This window comes from Pseudocercospora fijiensis, assembly GCF_000340215.1.
Source record: "Pseudocercospora fijiensis CIRAD86 unplaced genomic scaffold MYCFIscaffold_3, whole genome shotgun sequence".
NCBI classification, from domain to species: Eukaryota; Fungi; Ascomycota; class Dothideomycetes; order Mycosphaerellales; family Mycosphaerellaceae; genus Pseudocercospora; species Pseudocercospora fijiensis.
The window spans coordinates 746,367-768,670 of record NW_006921534.1 but is presented as its reverse complement, the minus strand read 5'-3'; the positions used below and the strand labels follow the sequence as shown (position 1 = coordinate 768,670).

Sequence of the window (22,304 nt, the reverse complement as noted above, 5' to 3'; positions counted from 1 at the left end):
CGCTAGTATTTCGGGTACTTAACGCGCTTCCCTTTCCTTGCGCTCGGCCTCGAGCGAGGTAAATAGATCTTATAGTAAGGCAGCGTTCTAGCCTATTATAGCGAAATAAGGGGAGACCTTAGTAGATAAGTGGACACTATTATTATATACGAATTCAGCTAGTTATAGGAGGTTAACCTAGTTATTAGGGTTCTTATTGATGTAGCTACGCAGGTACTGCTATAGCGTAGCATTCTACCTTTCGGTCTAACTATCTGTTTATAGATAGAATGCTATAGATAGGCGATGCTTAAGTCTTAGCTATAGGCAAATCTTACTCTAATAATAAGATGTGAATGTCGAGCCTCGGTTAGAGACTATCCCTTTAGGGATCCCCTAATAGGTATAGAAGATGTTGTTCTATAGCGCTTCTACTATATTAATAGCAGTCTAATCTTTCCGCGCCGGGATGTATCGAGCGCCCTTAGTAAACCGGTCTATAACGACTAGGATAGCGTTAAAGATGTCTTTGCTTCCTCTTCGCTTAGTAGGGGGAAGACCTATAATAAAATCCATTATAAGCTCTATAAATAGCTTATAAGGGATTAGTAAGGAGGACAACTCGCTAAAAGGCTAATGCTTTAGTACCTTAACACGTTAGTATACGGTATACGTATTAACGTATTCCTTTATATCCCGCTTACTATTTAGCTAGTAGTATATACGCGATAGTAGCTCGTGCGACCTCTCTATACTATAGTAACCGGCAAGCTTACTATTATAGTGTCGCTTAAGAAGTTCTTATCGGATCGAATATTTAGCGGGGATATAGTATCTGCCCTTAAACTTCAAATAACCTTTGTTATCGATCGACTAATTGTTACTCTTACTAGATCGAGTCTTTCGTCTACTTATAAGCCTATCGATACGTTTAGTAGCAAAGGCGTCCCTCTACTAAGCATGTAATAGCTCGTCTATAAACGGTTAACTATCCCTATTTGTAAGGTTATTTAATAGCACCCTCGCTATTAAACGAGGTACGCATTATATACATCTAATAGCACTAGCAGCCGGATTAACTGCAGTAGTGCTATCGCTATTACTATATATTGCGATATCGACTAGGGAGTTATTATAACTTCTCCTGTCTGTGTCTTTAGCCCTTACCTTAATACGCACTATTAATATAGTAAGAGCATTAATATACTTTAAGCCGTCGCAGAGTCCGGTAAGCCGCTTATCCTACGCTTGCTTATTAATAATACGGGCTATAGCAATCTTATGCTATAGGGTTAGAAACAATAAATTAATAGATTGCTAAGTCCCGCTATCGTAATTAGGTCGCCTCGATAGGCTATTAGTAGGGTTGCTTACGCCTAGCCGATATAATATATTAAAATCAAACCTAGCGAGGTAGACGGCCTATCTAGCCTATCGACCTATAACCCTAGTAACCTTCGTAATTCTACGGAGGTTGTTATAGTCTATATAGACCTGTATTGTATGTTAAGCCCTATCGAGGTAGTGCCTCTAATGCTTAAAGGCCTCGACAATAGCTAGGAGCTCTTACTCGTAGGTCTCGTAGCGACGTTTAGTATTAATTATCTTCCTCGAGAAGAAGGCAATCGGGTGCTAGTAGGTGTTATTAGCCTGCTATAATATAATAGCTAATATAGCGAACTGTAAAGCGTTAGTCTTAATTCGGATCTGTTTGCTTAGCACGAAATAGTACAATAAGGGGACTTTAGTAAAGCGTTGCTTTAGACCGTTAAAAGCGGCTTGTACTTTATTAGTCTATTTGAATTCTCTAGTAGGGTTAGCCTTAGTTTTAGTGAGCTTAGTTAGTAGTATTACATGCCTCGAATAACCCTTAATAAACCGACGGTAGAAGTTAGCAAAACCTAGGAATAATTAAAGCTCCTTAATAGACGTAGGAATAGGCTATTTAGTAATAGTCTTAATCCGATTAGGATTAGCCTTAACACTATTAGTTAATACGATAAAGCTAAGGAAGGCTACCTCCTTAGCGGCGAAGGTGTATTTAGAAGGCTTGCAATATAGTCTATAGGCTCGCAAGCGATCGAGCACCTTACGGACTATAGCCTAGTACTCCGCGATGTTAGGGGAGTGTATATAAACTAGGATGTTATCTAGGTAAACTACACAAAGGTAGTCTAGTAGGCCGGACAAGGCCCGATTAATATAGGACTAGAATGTAGCAGGGGCATTAGCTAGCCTAAATAGTGTAACTAAGTACTCGAAATAGCTATAGCGAGTGCGGAAGGCTGTCTTCTATTTGTCGCCCTTACGAATACAGATGCGGTAGTAGGCGTCCTTAATGTCTAATATAGTATAGTAGTAGGTACTAGAAAGGCGGTCGAGGGTCTTATTAGTAGGCGGGAGTAGACAGCGGTCTTTAATAGTAACAGCGTTAAGCCTACGATAATTAATATATAGGCGTAGGCTACTATCCTTCTTTAGTACGAATAGGATAGGTGCACTAGTAGGGCTGTTACTATATCGTATCCGGCTATTAGCTAGGTTTTCCTCTAGATACTTGCGTAATATAGCAAGCTCTCGTTTACTAAGGTTATAGAGGGGGCTAAAAGGAACCTCCTTGCCCTCTATAATATTAATCTTATAGTCCGTCTCTTTAAATATAGGCAATGTCGATACTAAGTGGTATTTAAACACATTAATATAGGTCTCTCGAACAGGTTCTAGTATACGCTTAAGTTGTTTAGGATCTATACTATTAGGGGGCACTAGTTTATCGTTATTACTACCGAGCAGGTCGGCCGTCCGACCGTCGGATTAGCTAGGGTTAGGTTGCTAATAAATAGGACCCTAATATTATTAGGGCACTCGCTAACATTAATATATTTAATGTCCTCTTTCCTAGCGATTCTAAATCGCTATTATTGACTACCTAAGTCTATAACTATAGCATAGTACTTAAGAACAGGGTTGCTAATAACAATGTTAGATAGGAGGCTGTCTATGTCTACTGCGTAGGCAGTAAAGTTTAGCAGGCGCTTATTACCGAGGTCGTCTCTTAGGGCTATATAGACATAGTAGGCTCCGTAGGTCAAGTGCCGAGCGTTATTAAACTAAGCAAGGGTTAGTAGGTTAGTCCTAGGCAGTTATCGAAGGTCTAATTGCTTAGCTAGGCGATAGCTAATAAGGGCACTAACCGAATTTCCTAGATCTAGTGTAACCTTAGTCTTATAGTTAGTTCTATACGTGTTTAATACGAGATAGGTACGTATAATAGCTAGTATAATGTCGATAGTCTTACGCCGTATAAGGCTAACAGTTAGTGCGGCGCTTATTCTTTTTTCGACTAATTAGAAGGTTAGCCTATAGGGGTAGCGTTAGCTACTAAGAGGTGCTTTCGGTACTCGGCGGTAGTACGGTCGACTCGGGCCTAATCCCTAGGTTTGTCGCATTAGCCTAGTAGATAGCTAGTACTATCGTAATTGAAGCACTTCAATCTAGTTAGGAGGTTGCTATAGCTGCTATTAGTCGAGCGGTTAGCGTTATAGGGATACGAGCCCCTTCTACGGCCCCTATTACGGCCTCCTCTATATAGCCGTCGGCTACGACCTCTTCCGCGGTCGTTACTATTCCTATTGTTAGCATTGTTATCTTAGTAGGAACCTTGGTTTCCTCCGCGGCTACGGTTGCTACGGTTGCTAGCAGGTCGGATCCTTGATTCTAGTCGTTACTAGAGCTAGATAGCTCGTTTAGTAGTTTCGACTTTAACTATAAATTAAATACGTATAAGATTAGCCTATTTAAACACACGGCGGCGGTCCAATTTAAGGACCAATTCCTATCTCAATTTAGGGCGTATTTCGGAGATCTAGATAGAATTAGTTTTAGTCGGGAGGTCGTCTTCGAGGGTCTTTAAATAGGCCTTAAATAAGCGAGCCGATTGATTAGTCTTTTGTTTAGCTCGAAGGTACTAGTCCTAAGCGTGTTATTGCCTTAGTATAGGGTTTCTAAGGGTGTCTAGCATAATAGTTTTATAGGTCTGCTACTAAATAGTAGTCTAGTTATTAAGGGAGTCGAAATGGTTATCCTAGGTGCGTTTTAGGTCGCCGTTAATGTACTATATAGCATAGACGGCTAGTAAATAGTCATTTAGTAGAGCCCTTAGTGCGTTTCGTTAGTTAAGCTTACAGTTACGAATGTAGTCGTTGTATTGTTTCCGACTAGAGCTATTAAATACGGTATAGTCCTTGAGTTTAGCATCCTTCTTTTAGACTAAAATAGATAGAGAGGAAGGCCCTGCTATTAGTTTAGTATTAGTTGCTAGGGCTTCTTATAGGCGGCGAATTTCGAGGAGATTATCCTTTAGCTATTGTTCTTAGCGCAAGGCAGTAAGCCTGTTTTGAGTAGCTCCTTAAAGTCTCGCTACTAGTTAGGGCCTAAAGGCTAGTTAGCTATATCGACGGTTAACAATATTGCTAAGAATATCGTTAACGGGCAACGATAGGTTATCCCCTTCGATTATAGGTTCTTTAGTAGGCCCTCTAGTAGGCTCTTTAGTAGGCACCTTAGTAGGAGGCACTTTAGTAGGCACTTCAGTAGGCACTGTGCTACTAGCGTTGTCGTTGCTAGCGCTACTAGCGGTAGCACGGTTGTTGTTTCGTAATAAACCGGCTATTATAAGGGGCGACACTAATAATATATTGTTAGCCCCTAAGATACGGATATAGCGGAATTAGTAGGTATCGGCCTAGTATGCTTAACTTAGTGTAATAGGCCGTATAGAAGGCCTTGCTTAATGATTAGTACGGTTGTTTTAATAGAATAGTACGTATAGGTCCCGTTCTTTAGGCGTAATATAGTTAAATCGATAGTTTTCGTAGCTATACCGCTAAAAGCTTGAAATAAGGACTATCTAGCTGCTACCCTTAAAGGGTAGATCGAATACTATATAAGAAGGGTTATATTAGCAGGTAGATAGTGTAGTAGTAGGTATAGGTAGTATTCGATAGAGATCTAAGAGGAGAGGGAGGAAGGCAGGCTAGTTAGCCTAACGCTAAGCGCTAGCCCTGCCTAAGGCACTGAGACCCTAGCTTCACTCGGCCTAATCACATGCTAATTACGTATAGCCTCTTTGGCTCTAACATAGATATAGAGATATTAAAAAGCTCCTACCTTAGGTTGCTACTCCTATACTACTAAATTGCCTATAAACGATTTTTATAATTATATAATTTATACTACTATAGACTCGTTCTATACTAAGATTATAGCGGTCTTAAACTGCTTTAAGAATACCTATCTTCTATTTAAACTATTTCTATAACTTAGTAATAGGAAAGTACGGCGGTTTTAAAGTCCTAGAAATACTTGCTAGTAAGTTTAGCTATACTATACTCGGGTAGTCTTCGAGAACCGCTTCTAGATATACGCACTTCGTATATAGGAATACCTCCTATTAATAGGCTTAAGTAGTAAGGAGCGCGCTACTTAGAAGTATATTTGCTATCTTACTAAGAATAATAGCTTCTAGAAGCGCTTAGACGATTATATATTCTCTAGCTACTTAGTAAGGCCTACTATTGCTAATAACTCGCAGATATATTAAACTAATAGAACCCTTCCTTAAGGTTACTATTGCCCTCGAAATCGATAAACTATTACTCTCGTATATATACTCTAATTATAGATAGCTTTAGAACTAGTCCTTTATTAATAACTTTATTCTTATAAATACTATTACCGAAATAATTAGTATTCGATACGACGAGCTATATTATCCCCTAATAATTATAGCGTATCTCGCTACTACTCGAGAGCGGTAAGATCCGGACAAATAGGCTATTCTAGTTAGTAACGGCGAGATCTATAGACTTACTAGATACCTTACTAAATAGTATACTCTATAAGGCCGTAATAGCTGCCGACCTAGCTTTAAATACGTACTAGAGTCTACCGCCGAGGTTAAAGACAAAGCGGCCTTATTACTTGCTAATCTCTATACTCTACGTAACCGTAGCGGCGTGTTTAGTAATAATATCGTCTAGTAGGCGGTAAAGAATATAAGCTCGTTATTATAGTAGTATAACCTTATTAAAAGCGAGTATCCTAAACTCGCTAAGTTATATATACTAGCTTTACTAATCTATCTAATAACTAGTACTCCTAAGCGTAACTAGTTAGCTTATAGCTTTATTTATAACCTTCGCTATAATCGCCTATTTTACGAGTATATAGAGATACTAGTCTATTACTCTTAGAACCTATAGATTAGGTATAGACTTAATACTAGTAGTAATAATAACGACGACTTCTACGATATACTATAAGACCTACTACGAGAGGCATTTGCTCCTATAGTAGCTATTGCCGTATACGAGACATAGGAGGCTAATAATACTACTAGATTTAATACTACCTTATAGGAGCTACTATATACTTAGGTCTAGATAATAATATATAGACCTAGTCGGTAGAAGTATCGGCTATTTAAGAACTAACGAGAGGCTCTTAGGTTAAAGGAATCGCGGACATTTAGCTAATTATACTATATAGTAGTCTATAGCCTTAGTAGCCCTAACCTTTCTCCCTAGTATATACCTAGTTACGCGTTGCCTAATAAGTTATAGTATACGGGTATACTCGGGTGTATTACACTATATACAAAGGCTGCACTTCCGGGAGTGTGTATTCTAACATCCCTAGTCCTACTACTCTTATTAGTGCCTCGAAGAAACTGAAACATCCCGCAGCTACTACCCTGTCGGATTGCACGAGAAACCCAGGTCGGCTCTCGTAAGCCTCCGCGGATCGAGAACGAGATCTTATCCTATCTCCGGTTTAGCTCCTTCCTATTTGCACGCAAGGGGTAGGCAGGCACAACACGCACCTTCCACTATCGCACCTTTGACTGATATCGTACCTGCTTACTCTCTTTGCCGCTAAACCACAAAGAGAATGAAAGGTGGAGGGTGAAAGGTGCATGCGTCGTGGAAGAAGTCACTATGAAGAGCCTGAGAAGGAGGCAGCTCTCAGCGTCAAACAGTCTGCCACACAATTGGAAGTACGCAGCGGTGATGAGAGCGTAGAATATCAACCGACAACTTCATCCGGGGAGTCTCGGATAGTACTTCGGAGAATTACAGTCTAACATCATGCTATTCCCATGTCTATCCAAGAAGAAAAAACGTGAGGGTGGGGAGTGGGCTCAAAGCTCCTGCTTCGCCTGCCTCAGCTGTCTCTGCGCCGCTTTGCTTGAAATGCTCTGCAAAATAGCGGCAAGTCCACTGCTAGAACACTCATCGCCATCATGTCTGAGACCGATTTTTCTTGTGCTCTTGTCCGATGGGAATCGTCTATTGGGTACCTGACAATTATACTGCGCCTCAGCGGCTCGAATTTGGCATATCTCATCCTTCTTACAGTCACCAGTGCATGTACTGTTATCCCAGCCCCGACTCTTTCGAGCAAAGTATGCCTGGAAAGCATCGTCATCGCTTTCGAAGGCTTCCGTGACGTTGTGCCAGAAGGCAGGTGTCAACTCTGAGGACGGGTCCGTCAATCCGACGAGTTGGCCATACGTTTCTTTTGCTGATGCATATTTGCTCCACATGGGACCTTGCTGGTATTTCGGATGCTCGAGTGGAGCGGAATATGTTGTAACATCGAGAATGCCAAAGGTGACCGGATCGACTGTAAGAACGCGGAAAGCTGGAGAGCCCGAAGTCGGTGTCAGACTCGGTGAGATGTAAGACACCATGCTGGCCGTTTCATGAGATAGATCAGAGTGATTGCTGTAGCTCAGCTCAAAAGACTCCTTGTGCGTGTGACCTACGTCCGTTAGCTTGGTTATCAAAATGATCACTCCTCACCACTTACCCCAGAACATGGCCGCTATTGTAGCATCGTAGCGGTTCACGATTTGATCGAGATGGTTGGAGCCATCATGCAAAGCATCGTTGACTCCAGGTGGCATATGTCCCATAATGTATACTCGTTCCCTGGCGTCTTCAGCAGACTGGAGCTCATCTACTAGCCATTTGAATTGTCGATTTGGATCGTACTGCATGTCCGCCTCGTACACCCAAAGGTTGAACTTGTAGAAGAGGTTCGTGTTCAGTGAGATGATACGGAGATTCGTGTTTGGCACTTTGTATGAGTATGCTCCATATTCGTCTGCAGTTCTGGACTCTTTGCCAATCCATTTTGACCAAGCATTCGACACAACATCGTAGACCCATTGACTACTGATGGGATCGACAACCCCTTTGAAGGGGTAGCTGTTTACCGGGGCGGCTTCGTGGTTTCCAAGCGTTCCGTAGACCGGCATTCTCAAGGTCGATGACATTTCCTGGTAAGTGTCCTCGATGCTGCGAGTCACGCTGGATTGATTGACAAGCCAGACATGATGCTCGGGAACGTCCCCAGTAAAGAGCGCGAATTTTGCATCAGGTGCAAATCTCTCCATCGCATTGTAAAAGCTCTGCTCTAGTGTCTTTGGAGAATCACAATTATGATTTCCGTAAGGCCCAGCTGGATAAGAGTTGTTGCCAGGTGCGTCTGATGGAGTGAATGACCGGCAGCAGATTGGCTTTGAGCAATTGGCACTGCTGCCCACTTCGTAGTCAAGGTCGACATGAACATCGCTGAAATGCACAAATATAGTGGGCTTCTGACCACTTGGTGCAGGTCGTGTGATGTTTGGCTTTGGCTTTGGGAATTTGATTCGATGAGGTCGTACTTTTGGCACATCGCATTGCGCTAGAAGGACTGTGCATAAGAGGTCGGAAGCACGTGATGGTATGGCAATGTTCCTGACAGTTCGAGCTACGATTGGTCCTTCCTGGGCAATGATACCTTTGCAAACGTCTTCATCTTCCGCTCCAGCTCGGATGCATCCTGTTGTCAGTGCATTGACAACAGCTTGGTCGCCGAAGCGTGCTAGGGCCTTTAGGCTGAAGAGCACTGTCCGGCACTCAGCACATGATGCAGTGCTCGCGATCTCCGTGAGGACTTGGTCGTCAGATGGTCTCTCCTGCGACGCAGTCCCGGCTGTCAGCAAGCATGCATATGCAAGGCTCCGCAACCGCCTCATTCTCGTCGAGAGAGAAATGGTTGTAGATATGATGATGCACCGGAGTGGCTGACTGTCTCACACTGTCGTATGATGTTTTGCAACTGCGATCGATTCCTGATCGATCGCCTTTTCATTCTTTCATGTCATCCACCGTCCGCTTCCTACTTCGGGCTTTAGGACCTTCGTACACATATGTTGTTGCAATGTCGAAGCAGCACGTTGCCACATGACTGATGAGTTGTTGAAGCAAGGTTTCGCTTGCAGATCTAGCTCGTCATCGTTGGACTAGTGCTTATGTGGCTCGAAGAGCCACACGAGAAGCCTAAGGCGACGAGTGGCTAAAGTCTTATCTAGGACGCCTATAGCAGGCCTAATCTGAAACGCGTATAGTAAGTTATATCTAAAACGCTAATAGTAATATTAATCCTAAACGCGTTACAGGTATTAGAAAGCACTATTTAGAAACGCTTATAGCGAGCACTATTAGAAACGCTTATAGTAAGATAGTCTAAAACATCTATAGTAACTACTTCTAGAATACGCCTATAGCAATTACTATCCGGAATACCTATAGCGAGCACTATTTAGAATATCTATAGTAAGTAGTCCTTTCCGAGTCGGAACGCTTATAGTAAGTACTACCTATAAGGCGTATAGCAAGTCTTATCTAAAACCGTACTAAAACGCTTATAGTAATTTTAGTCTAGAGTACTTATAGCAATTCTTATTTAGAACCTTTATAATACTAAGTACTATTTAGTATTCGGAACGCGTATAGTAAGTCTAATCTAAAGCGCTAATAGTTAGTACTACTATCTATAACGCCTATACTAAGTTCTATTTAGAACGCGCTATATAGCAATTCTAATCTAAAACGCTTATACTAAGTCTTATCTAGAACGCGTATAGCAAATACTATCCGGAACGCGTATAGTAACGGTCTAATTCGGAACGCCGATAGTAAGTACTATTAAAAACGCTTATAGCAAGTAGTACTATCTAAGATACCTATAGTAAGTACTATATAGAATATTTATAGCAAGTCTAATCCAAAACGCCTATAGTAAATCTAACTAAAAAACGCTTATAGTAAGTAGTAATATTTAAAATGCTTATAGATGTAACTATCCGAGATGTCTATAGCGAGTAGTACTATCCGGAACGCTTTAGAATGCGCTATATAGTAATTCCAATCTAAAACGCTTATACTAAGTCTTATCCGGAACGCGTATAGTAAGTCTAATTCGGAACGTAGCAACTTTACGGTCGCGATTTAACTACGGGTTACGGGCGTAACTATTAGATTAATACTTCTTACCTTTAATATATCTAGTTTTATCGTAGTTACGATCCTTAGGTTTACTAGACGGCTTATTAGAGGTCTCGATACGCGTCGCAAGCTATACGAGTTTGTAACGCGTCGTTAGTACCGTATAGTATTTAATAATCGCGCTACGAATCGCTAGCTAGAGTTTAACGAGGAGGTAGCGAATCCTATACTCCTCGCTATAGTCGCTAAGTTAGTCTTCGATTACTACGAGCTTAAGGGCAAAGCTTTAGACTAACTGTCCCTTACGCTAACGGGCTACCTTATATTCGAGGGTTACGTCGAGTATACGGTTTATAGGGTCCCTAACGTAGTCCTAATAGAAGGTTTTAAAGTCCTAGTAGGTATAGTTCTATAGGTCCTTAAGGCTGTTTTTATTATACTATCGCTCCTACGTATCGCCTATAAGGTATATAATACTATAAAGCACCTTAGTTTCGTCCGTATAATAGGTAGCTCCGAATAGCGTAAAGGTAATAGAAAGTTCTCGAAGGAATCGCCTCGATTCCTTATTTATATCGCCTTTAAAGGACTTAGGTCCCTTTAGGCGAGGCTTAATAGCCGTACGACTAGCGACTACGTAGCTTATACTAGGTATAGTAGCTACGCTTAGCGTACTTCTAGAAAGAGGTAGTCGATAAAAGAGAGATTTAGCTCTCTAAGATTTAGGTCTCTAAATCGACTTATTAGCTAACTCTACCTCGTCTTCGTCGTCGTTATTACCTAAGGAAGGGGTTATCGTAGGACCCTCGCCGGCGGTACCGCTACTTAGAGCCTATATATCGCTAGCGTCCCTAAGGGTACGAAGACGCGTATTCTCTTGCTTAGCTTCTTAAGCCTATACTTCTAGTCTAAGTACTTCTTACTTAGCTAGGAATCGTTCGAGCTATAGGTAGGTCGCTTCTCGGCGCGCCTAATATTCGGCTTCGTATTATTATATCGCCGCGTTGTTCTCTAATGCCGCTAGCGCTCCTAGTATATTATTTTATATAGTTTCTACGCCTAGTGTATTCGGATCTCTTACGTTTATCTTTCGGGGTTCTATAGGCCGCTATAAAGGGTAGACAGTTTAGAACTATAAGGAAATAGGTCTATAGTAACGTATAGAATACCCTCTACTAATCGTAGTAGTAGATAGTAGAACTAAACCGTACCTCTCTAAGAATAGAGTAGAGTGTTTACTATTAACTAAGCTCGCTCGGCTAGTATATCTACCGAGCTAGCTACCGAGTATATCTATACGAGTAACCGGGCTTCTCCGCGTATACGTTAAGTATACTTTGCGCTAGCAGTTTAGTATCGTAGTATACGTAATAATATTATATAACTATTATATAGAATTGCTAAGGCAGGATAGGAGACTTTACTTACTTAGGTTCTTATAGAACGACTATCTAATTATCGAGAGATTTATAACCTCCGCTACGCTTAGCTTCGTAACTATATTAAGAGAGTATTTAGTACTATAAATAGGCAGTTTAAGGTTATTAGCGAGGGACTAACTAGATAGCCGATTGCCTAATAAAGTCGCTTTAATATCGCCTATTATATTATCTATAACTTTATCTATTCCTATCCGATAATTAATAACCGCTATCTTTAGAGCTAGGCCTTCTTCTAACTAACGCTAAATTAAATACTACTCGAGATACTAATACTATAGCGAAGGTTTATATCGATAATAGGCGCTACGCTGCTAACGAGATTAAGGACGAGAGTTACGCGGATTATCGTAATAGAATAGCGAAGTAGATATATACTAAATACGACAATAATTAGTTAAGAACTAGACTTAATATATGAGAAGGGTCTGTTAGCAGGTAGATAGGGTAGTAGTAGGTATAGGTAGTATTCGATAGAGATCTAAGAGGAGAGGGAGGAAGGCAGGCTAGTTAGCCTAACGCTAAGCGCCAAGCCCTGCCTAAGGCATTAAGACCCTAGCTTCACTCGAGCCTAGTTATATGCTAATTACGTATAACCTCTTTGGTCCTAACACACGCTTCCCTTCTAAAGGCCGCGCCCTCGTAGCCGGTCTATGTTCTATTCTTAACCTCTGTCGCTACTAACTTAGTAGGTCTAGCAAGCTTCCTAGTCCGCGCTAAATTAAATACGCAATTACCGATTATATAACTATCTCAAACCTTACCTCTAATATAGCACAATATCTAACTCTAACTGCGCCATCCTTGTATACAATAAAGTAATATATAACTATAAGAATTAAGGACTATCGACTAATTATAATACGAGCGCGCCTTCCCTACTATAATAGGTAGATATACGGGGTATTGTAGCACTACCCCCGTTCTACGTAATGTCGTACCGAGTTCTTTGCGTCTACTCTAAAAGACCTAGCTATGTCCGCTTCCGAGGGTTGTCCGCTTCCGAGGGTTTGTTCTTATTATTACGAGGGCTATTATTGTTCGTAGTTTCGCTAGCCCTAATTAGTTAGATTTAGTAGCCTTTAATTGTTAATCTTATCTTATCTTTTTAGAAAAAACACAGCTCGTCTAGTTTTTATAGGTAAAGGCTATTATAAGTGTAGTAGTAGAGGTTCGCCTCGCTTAAAGGGTTAGATAGATCGAGGAGTAACCTATTATCCGCAAGACCGACCCCGGCTAGCTTAGCTCTATAGTTTTTGCCCTTAGTTAGTTAGTCTATTAGTCTACTTAATCTTTTAAGCGGCTTAAAGCTTTGACTTAGCCTTAAAGTTTTAATTAAAGTTTTAATTAAAGGTGCCTTAGGCTCGTAGTGCAGGTAAGGTTGTATCTATAGGCGTAGTAACAATAGCAAGTAATATTAACAATAGTAGCGCTAGTCGTCTTAGCGCTAACTTTACCTTCTTCTAATTTCCTTCTTTAACTAATAACAACTCGGCAATACTGTTACTAATATAGCCGCGTTAGCCGCCGGCGCACTACTAGCTCGTAGCGCGATACTATTACCTTTATTACCGTTATTCGCACGCGCGCGCACATCGCCCTTATCGAACGCTTAGGTCTCGAGGCCTCGATAGAATAAAGAATAAGAGGGGGACCTATAGGGCGCGTTAGTAAAGAGGTAGAATCTTTAAAAGAGCAGGCAATTAGTTAACGCGTCGTAGCGCGCTTGTTAACACTCGGTACGCGTTTACTATAGTAGTATAGTCTTATTGTCTCTTGTTGCTAACAATTGCTTGTAGCTAATTAGTTAGCTAATAGCACCCCGGGGGTAGCATTAATCCTAGGCTTAGTAGTAACATTATAGGCATTATAAGCTCTTAGCCTTCTTCGTGTTCTTTACGCTAGTCTAATACTTATCTAACAACTTAGTTATGTCTTTAAAAGAGGCTTTAGCTTCCTATAAGTCCTATTTAGGTAAATAGCCCTACTATCTTAATAGGTACTCCTTCTTGCCCTACCTAGTCCGATGCTTTAGGATACGTTCTATAGACTATAGCTCTTCACTATCAGCTAAGACTTCTTCTAACTTAGTAGGCGCTTTATCGCCTTCGCGCTAGTAGTATAGTTTAAGGAGGGAGATATAGAAGGTATTATAGATAGTATAATAGGGTAGAAGCTATAACTAGTAGGCCTAGCTATTGCCCTTTAGTTCTCGGATGCGAAATAGGCTAATGTATCTTAGTACGAGCTTAGGCCTTATTTTACTATTAGGCGATAGGTGTTTGCGGATGCGGAGGTTCTTAGTACTAAGCATAACTATATCGCCTTATTTAAAGGTTATTAGTGTATAACGCTTATCGTAGTAGGCCTTTTAGTATTCTTAAGCCTTTGTTAGCTTCTTACCTATCTTAGCGTAGATTTCTCGCATCTTCTAGACACGTTCTATCGCCGCTAGTGTCTCTAGTACTTAACGCGCTTCCCTTTCCTTACGCTCGGCCTCGAGCGATAGTAGGTCTTATAGCATAGCAGCGTTCTAGCCTATTATAGCTATATATAGTAACACCTTAGTCGATAAGTAGACACTGTTATTGTATACGAATTTAGCTAGTTATAGGAGGTTGACCTAGTCGTTAGGGTTCTCGTTAATGTAACTACGTAGGTACTGCTATAGAGTAGCGTTCTGCCTCTCTGTTTAACCGTTAGTCTATAGATAGAAGGCTATTAATAGCCGATGCTTTAGTCTTAGCTGCAAGCAAATCTCGCTCTAATAGTAAGATGTTAGTATCGATCTACGATCGGATACGATCCCCTTAGGGGTTCCCTAATAGGTACAGAAGATGTTAGTCTATAGCGCCTCTACTATATTAATAGCAGTCTAATCCTTACGCGCCGGGATATATCGAGCGCCTTTAGTAAATCGATCTACTATAATAAGGATAGCATTATATACGTCCTTGCTACCCCTACGCCTAGTAGGTAGAAGGCCTATAATAAAGTCTATTATTAGCTTAGTAAATGGCTTCTTTAGAACAGGGAGCGAAGACAACTCGCCGAATGTAAGAAGGGTTATATTAGCAGGTAGATAGGGTAGTAGTAGGTACGAGTAGTATTCGATAAGGAGCTAGGAGGAGAGGGAGGAAGGCAGGCGAGTTAGCCTATTGCTAAGCGCCAAGCCCTGCCTAAGGCACTAAGACCCTAGCTTTACTTGACCTAGTTACATGCCAATTACGTATAGCCTCTTCGGCCCTAATACCGAACGGCAAGTGCTTCGGTGCTTTAACTCGCTAGTATACTACATAGGTCTATATATACTCCTTTATATACCGCTTACTATTTAGCTAGTAGTATATGCGCGATAGTAACTCGTACGACCTCTCTGTGCTATAGTAACTAGCGAGCTTACTATTATAGTGCCTCTTTAAAAGCTTTTGTCTAATCGATTGTTTAGCGGGAACATAGTATCTGCCCTTAAACTTCAAATAACCTTTATCGTCGACCGACTAATTACTCTTACTAGATCGAGTCGCCCGTCTACTTACAAGCCTATTAATACGCTCGACAGTAAAGGCGTCCCTCTGCTAAGCATGCAACAGCTTATCTATAAACGATTAACTATCCCTATTTGTAAGGTTATTTAATAGCACCCTCGCTATTAAACGAGGTACGCATTATATGCATCTAATAGCACTAGTAGCCGGAACTACTATAACCTCTTCTATAGTGCTATCGCTATATAGGCTATTACTATAGATAGCAATGTCTTTAATCGAGTTATTATAGCTCGAGCGATCTATGTCCTTTCTAACGCGCACTAGAAGAACGATAACTCCGCTATAGTATTTATTGCCGCCGCGGGGTCCGGAAGTCCGCTTATCCTGCGCTTGCTTATTAACAATACGGGCTATAGCAATCTTATGCTATAGGGTTAGAAACAAAGAATTAATATATCAGGTCTCGCTGTCGTAATTAGGTCGCCTCGATAGGCTATTAGCAGGGTTACTTACGCCTAGCCGATATAATATATTAAAATCAAACCCGGCGAGGTAGACGGCCTATCTAGCCTATCGACCTATAACCCTAGTAACCTTAGTAATGCTACGGAGGTTGTTATAGTCTATATAGACCTAAATTGTGTGCTAAGCACTATTAAGATAGTAGCGCTAATGCTTAAAGGCTTCTACGATTACTAAGAGCTCTTACTCGTAGGTCTTATATCGACGTTCTATATCGATTATCTTTCGTAAAAAGAAGGCAATCGGGTGCTAGTAATAGTTATTATCTAATTGCTATAATATAATAGCCGATACAGCGAACTGTAAAGCGTTAGTCTCAATTCGGATCTGCTTACTTAGTACGAAATAGTGTAATAAGGGGACATTAGTAAAGCGTTGCTTTAGGCCGTCAAAAGCGGCTTATGCTCTATTAGTCTATTTAAACTCTCTAGTCGGGTTGGCCTTGGTTTTAGTAAGCTTAGTTAGGGGCATTACATGCCGTAAATAGCTCTTAATAAAGCGACGATAGAAATTAGCGAAGCCGAGGAACGACTAAAGTTCCTTAATACTAGTAGGCGTTAGCTACTTAGTAATAGTCTTAATCCGGTTAGGATTAGCCTTAACGCCCTTAGTCGATACGAGGAAGCTAAGGAAGGATACCTCTTTAGTAGCAAAGGTATATTTAGAAGGCTTGCAATATAGGCTATAGGCCTGTAGGCGGTCGAGTACCTTGCGTACTATAGCCTAGTGCTCTGCAATATTAGGTAAATAGGTATAGACTAGGATGTTATCTAGGTAAACTATATAGAGGTGATCTAATAGGCCTAATAGGGCCCGATTGATATAGGACTAGAATGTAGCAGGGGTATTAGCTAGCCTAAATAGCATAACTAAGTACTCGAAATAGCTATAGCGGGTATAGAAGGCTGTTTTCTATTTATTACCCTTACGGATACGGATGCGATAGTACGCATCCTTAATGTCTAATATAGTATAGTAGTAAGCGCTAGAAAGGCGATCGAGGGTCTCGTTAATAAGCGGAAGTGGATAGCGGTCCTTAATAGTAACAGTATTAAGCCTACGATAGTCGACATACAGGCGTAGGCTACTATCCTTCTTTAGTACGAATAGGATAGGTGCACTAGCAGGGCTATTACTATACCGAATACGACTATTAGCTAGGTTTTCTTCTAGGTACTTACGCAATATAGTAAGCTCTCGCTTACTAAGGTTATAGAGGGGGCTAAAAGGAACCTCCTTGCCCTCTATAATATCAATCTTATAATCCGTCTCCTTAAACATAGGCAATGTCGATACTAGGTAGTGTTTAAACACATTAATATAGGTCTCTCGGATAGGCTCTAGTATACGAGCAAGCTAATTAGGATTATTAGGGGGCACAGGTTCGTCGTTATTACTACCGAGCAGGTCGGCAGTCGGATTAGCTAAGGCAGGTATTAGGTTGCTAATAAACAGGACCCTAATATCGTTAGAGCACTCGCTAACATTAATGTGTTTAATGTCCTCTTTCCTAGCGATTCTAAATCGCTACTTCTAGAGGCCTAGGTCTATAGCTATAGCGTAGTACTTAAGAACAGGGTTGCTAATAACAATAGTAGCTCCCCTATACAGGTTGTCTGTGTCTACTACGTAGGCAGTAAAGTCTAGTAGGCGTTCATTTCCGAGGTCGTCCTTTAGAACTATAGGAATATAGTAGGCCCTATAGGTTAAGTGCCGAGCGTTATTAAACTAAGCAAGGGTTAGTAGGTTAGTCTTCGGCAGTTGTCGAAGGTCTAATTACTTAGCTAGGCGATAGCTAATAAGGGCACTAACTGAATTTCCTAGATCTAGCATAACCTTAGTCTAATAGGTAGTGCCCTTCGTGTCCTATATAAGGCAGGAGCGTGTTATAGCTAGTATAATGTCGATAGTCTTACGCCGTATAAGGCTAATAGTTAGTACGGCGCTTACTCTTTTTTCGACTAATTAAAAGAGCCGACTAGAGTAGTATTAGCGGCTAAAAGATGTTTCCTATACTTAGCTAAAGCACGGTCAATTCGGGCCTAGTCCTTAGGTTTGTCGCATTAGCCTAGTAGATAGCTAGTGCTATTACAATTGAAGCACTTTAATCCGGTTAGTAGACTGCCGTAGCTGTTGTTATTGTTAGCAGAGCGGTTAGCATTATAGGGATACGAGCCCCTTCTACGGCCCCTATCGCGGCCTCCTCTATATAGCCGCCGGCTACGGCCTCTTCTACGGTTATTGTTACTATTCCTACTATTAGCATTGTTATCCTAGTAGGAACCTTAGTTTCCTCCGCGGCTACTACGGTTGCTACGGTTAGTACTAGTTAGTCGGATCCTTAATTCTAGTCGTTATTAGAGCTAAATAGCTCGTTCGGCTGTTTCTACTTCGACTATGAATTAAATGCGTATTAGATTAGCTTGTTCGAACACACGGCGACGGTCCAATTCGAGGATAAGCTCCTATCTAAGTTTTAGGCGTATCTCGGAGATCTATATAGAATTAGTCTTAGGTAGAAGGTCGTCTTTAAGGGTTTTTAAATAGGCTTCAAATAAGCGAGCCGATTAATTAGTCTTCTGTTTAGCTCGAAGATATAGGTCCTAAGTATGTTGTTGCCTTAGTATAGGGTTTCTAAGGGTATCTAGTATAATAGTTTTGTAGGTCTGCTACTAAACAGCAGTCTAGTTATTAAGGGAGTCGAAATAGTTATCCTATATGCGCTTTAGGTCGCTATTAATGTACTACATAGCGTAGATAACTAGTAAATAGTTATCTAGAAGAGCCCTCGGTATATTTCGTTAGTTAAGCTTATAATCGCGTATATAATTATTGTATTGCTTGCGACTAGAGCTGTTAAATACGGTATAGTCCTTAAGCTTAGCATCCTTCTTTTAGATAGGTAGTAAAGAAGGTCCGAGTCCTACTATTAGCTTAGTAGTAGTTGTTAGAGATTCCTAAAGGCGGCGAATCTCGAGAAGATTATCCTTTAGCTATTATTCTTAACGCAAGGCAGTAAGCCTGTTTTAGGTAGCTTCTTAAAGTCTCGCTACTAGCTAGGGACTAAAGGCTAGTTAGCTACTAGCTAACTTTTTTACCGATCGCGACGATCCTGTCGATAGGATCGCTTAGGATCCTTAGGATCGCACGTTAAAGATCTTGTCTAACAGGATCGCCGCGATCTAGAAATTCCGACCACTCGCGATCCTGTCCGATAGGATCCTCGCGATCGCGAATTTCGGGACGGCCCGTCCCGAAATTCGAGGGCAAGGAACGCAAAGGACGCGGGACAAGTACTGCTACTCTATATATATCTACTACTACGAGGTATTTCGGGGTATTGCGCACTTATATAGGTTAAATTTAGCGGTTTCGTAGGTTTTTTTTATAAATAAATTTTTTTCGTTGAGGTTTCGTTAAATGCAGCCGATATTTCGTTAAGGTTTCTTTCAAAAGCCGACGCTTAATAAGCAGAACTTTGAAAAAAAGTACACCCGAAACACTCGAGATTCTTTTCTAGATTCTAAGATAACTACTAGGTATTATAACTTAAAAATTTATAATACTCTTATTAGTATATAGAACTTTAAGTTCTATATTTTAGATTTCTAAAAATAGTAAAGTATAACTTAGAAAAGCTAAAATACTATATTGCTTATTTCTCTTCCCTAGCTTTAGTTTCGTAGAAAATCTATAAATTTTATATTTTTTTATAACAATATACTAAAAATAGAGTACCTTTCTACTATATTACTAAGCTATAACCCTAGTAGAAAAAAAGATAAATTAGAAGCAAAATGTCTAAAAAAGCGATTTTCTTTCCTTTATATCTTTTTGTCTAGAAGGTTTACGGCTTAGTAATATATGACAAAAATGTTTTATTTTTAGTATAGTATTAGGTAAAAGTCTAACTTTTATAAGTTACCTATTTATCGTTCTAGGATCGCTCGGGATCGCTCGGGATCGCTTAGGATCGCTCGGGATCGCTCGCGATCGCTCGCGATCGCTAGGATCGATAGGATCGTCGCGATCGGAAAAGAAGTTTTCGTAACGTATATCGACGGTTGACAATGTTATTAAGAATATCGTCGATAGGCAATTCTAGGTCGTTACCTAGAATTATAGGTTCTTCTTTAATAGGTCCTATAGTAGGCTCTTCGGTAGGAGGCACTTTAGTAGCAGGCTCTTTAGCAGGTGCTTTAGTAGGCACTGTGCCACTAGCGTTGTCGTTGCTAGCGCTGCTAGCGGCAGTACGGTTGTTGTTTCGTAATAAACCGGCTATTATAAGGGGCGACACTAATAATATATTATTAGCCCCTAAGATGCGGATATAGCGGGATTAGTAGATATCGGCCTAGTATACTTGACTTAGTGTAATAGGCCGTATAGAAGGCCTTGCTTAATAATTGGTACAGTTGTTTTAATAGAATAGTACGTATAGGTCCCGTTGTTCGGGCGTAATATAGTTAAATCGATAGTTTTCGTAGCTATACCGCTAAAAGCTTGAAATAAGGACTATCTAGCTACTGCCCTTAAAGGGTAGATCGAATACTATATAAGAAGGGTCTGTTAGCAGGTAGATAGGGTAGTAGTAGGTACAGGTAGTATTCGATAGAGATCTAAGAGGAGAGGGAGGAAGGTAGGCTAGTTAGCCTAACGCTAAGCGCTAAGCCCTACCTAAGGCATTAAGACCCTAGCTTTACTCGAGCCTAGTTATATGCTAATTACGTGTAACCTCTTTAGTCCTAACATAATATAAGGGCTTAAAAGTAAGAGATACTACTTAGAGTACGGCGAAGGATATAGTAGGGTATAGTTAATATCTATAGAATATAAAGATAATAGGTAGCGTTCGGCTTTTAGTAAGGAACTTAATATAGATTCGAATTCGAGGCTCGAACTTAGGCTATATATATTATATATATTACCGTCGCCTGTTTTATATCTACTCTATTCTCTTATTAAAATTCTTATATATTAAAATAGCGGGGTCTTAGTAGGCTTTTTGTAAGATTAGGATTCGAGTTAATAGGATATAGCTTTCTTTATATATATTAGTATCCTATACGTAACTACTAGTTATTAGTAAAAATTAATAAGATTTACTATATAAATTAATAGTATAGACGTTAGCGTATATTTATACTAGATTTCTATACCTAATCTACGAATGCTTATATTAAATTATATTAGATATATACTTCTTCCGCTATTTCTAACTATTCTTATTAATAATAATCTATTATCTATATCCTAATAGTACGTATCTACCTTCTATCTACTATAGATATATATTCTATTAGATATTAGACCTAATGTTAGTTAATACGGATAGAAAGTACTTCTTAAATCAGTCCTAGCCTATACTTAAAGCGACCTTGTAGTAGTTAAACTCCTATTCTTCTTTACGACCTCGCGTACTAACAATATACGACTAGCTAACGGCACGTCTACATTCTTAAACGTCTTCCTATCTAGCAGGCGCTTTACAACGTTGCTAACGATTAAACTAGCCTTCGCAGCAGCTGGCGCATTGTCTCGTTGCTCGTCTGCTGGTTTCTTCGCCAAAGTGCGCTCTTCCTTACTGTCCTTTGCGACCTTGGCAACTGCCAACACTGTGGGCTTGGACGCCTTCTGCCCCCTCCTCCGATATCCATATAGACCTGGCGTCGGAGTGCAGTCGATCTGCCAACACGCCCACATGGAGAGGAGCGCGCCGACCAGCAGTGGGTGAGGCGTGCACTCGGACACGAATCATCGCACTCGGAGCGCTACCGTTCAATTCTTAACCGCGAGGCTGACGACATTTCGGAAGAAGAAGACGCTAGGGTTGAAGTAGACGGCGAATGGGTAAAAGATCTGGCCTTGCAGCTTGATGCTGGCAAGAATCTTCGCAAACAATCTGCTAGCGTTGACGAGGTGGACGAAGATCTCTGGATGCTTGAGGCTTAGCTGGCCGCGGAGGATGATCTCGAAGGGTTTGACCCTGATCATCTCTGGGACTCTGACGACTGCGACATGTTGCTCGAAGACGACTTCATAATTTGTGCAGACTAATTTCGCCGTAGGGGCACTGAACTGCTTGGGTGCATGTATGTAGTACTGTGGGTAGACTGTTCAGATCCTATCGTTAGATCTGAGATCGCAACTCCCGCTAGCCCGGTAGAGAAGGACAAAAAGCTTGGCGTCGGCACAGTGACCTAGCTTCATCGAAAATGAAAACGTCAAAAGGCTACAACAGTGCAAAAAAGGATTGTCGCTTCTGTGGATCGAACTGTTACTGGTTAGACGCTGTAGTCTACGCCGTAGTATATATCATAGCGAGGCTTTTACATACCACAGTACCTCCAGATACCGCACAGTGCTTTTGGACCAAAGTGTCACTTCAGTCTGGCGCTCTCCCAAGTGAGCTAAAGCTTGAGGTTTATTAGTCTCAATATCGATGTAGTGCGGTTGTCAGATGAAGACATACCGACAAACTGATTGGATAGCAGACGCGGAGCCCCATCTGTACATAGCGCTGAGCATAGCGA

At 40.9% G+C, this 22,304-nt stretch overlaps 2 protein-coding genes across 2 annotated transcripts; one reads left to right on the top strand and one right to left on the bottom strand.

Annotated features, from left to right (window-relative positions):
* Positions 1 to 2,095: 2,095 nt before the first annotated feature.
* Positions 2,096 to 7,061, top strand: MYCFIDRAFT_172933 (uncharacterized protein; the record flags this gene model as incomplete). The annotated part of the gene is made up of 6 exons (XM_007926298.1): positions 2,096 to 2,106; positions 6,726 to 6,758; positions 6,846 to 6,891; positions 6,928 to 6,944; positions 6,973 to 7,009; positions 7,038 to 7,061. The coding sequence occupies 6 exons, from the start codon at positions 2,096 to 2,098 to the stop codon at positions 7,059 to 7,061; spliced, it is 168 nt and encodes a 55-aa protein (XP_007924489.1).
* Positions 7,062 to 7,180: 119 nt separating this feature from the next.
* MYCFIDRAFT_44398 (uncharacterized protein) lies at positions 7,181 to 9,067 on the bottom strand (the record flags this gene model as incomplete). The annotated part of the gene is made up of 2 exons (XM_007926069.1): positions 7,181 to 7,803; positions 7,852 to 9,067. The coding sequence occupies 2 exons, from the start codon at positions 9,065 to 9,067 to the stop codon at positions 7,181 to 7,183; spliced, it is 1,839 nt and encodes a 612-aa protein (XP_007924260.1).
* Between the last annotated feature and the right edge of the window lie 13,237 nt (positions 9,068 to 22,304).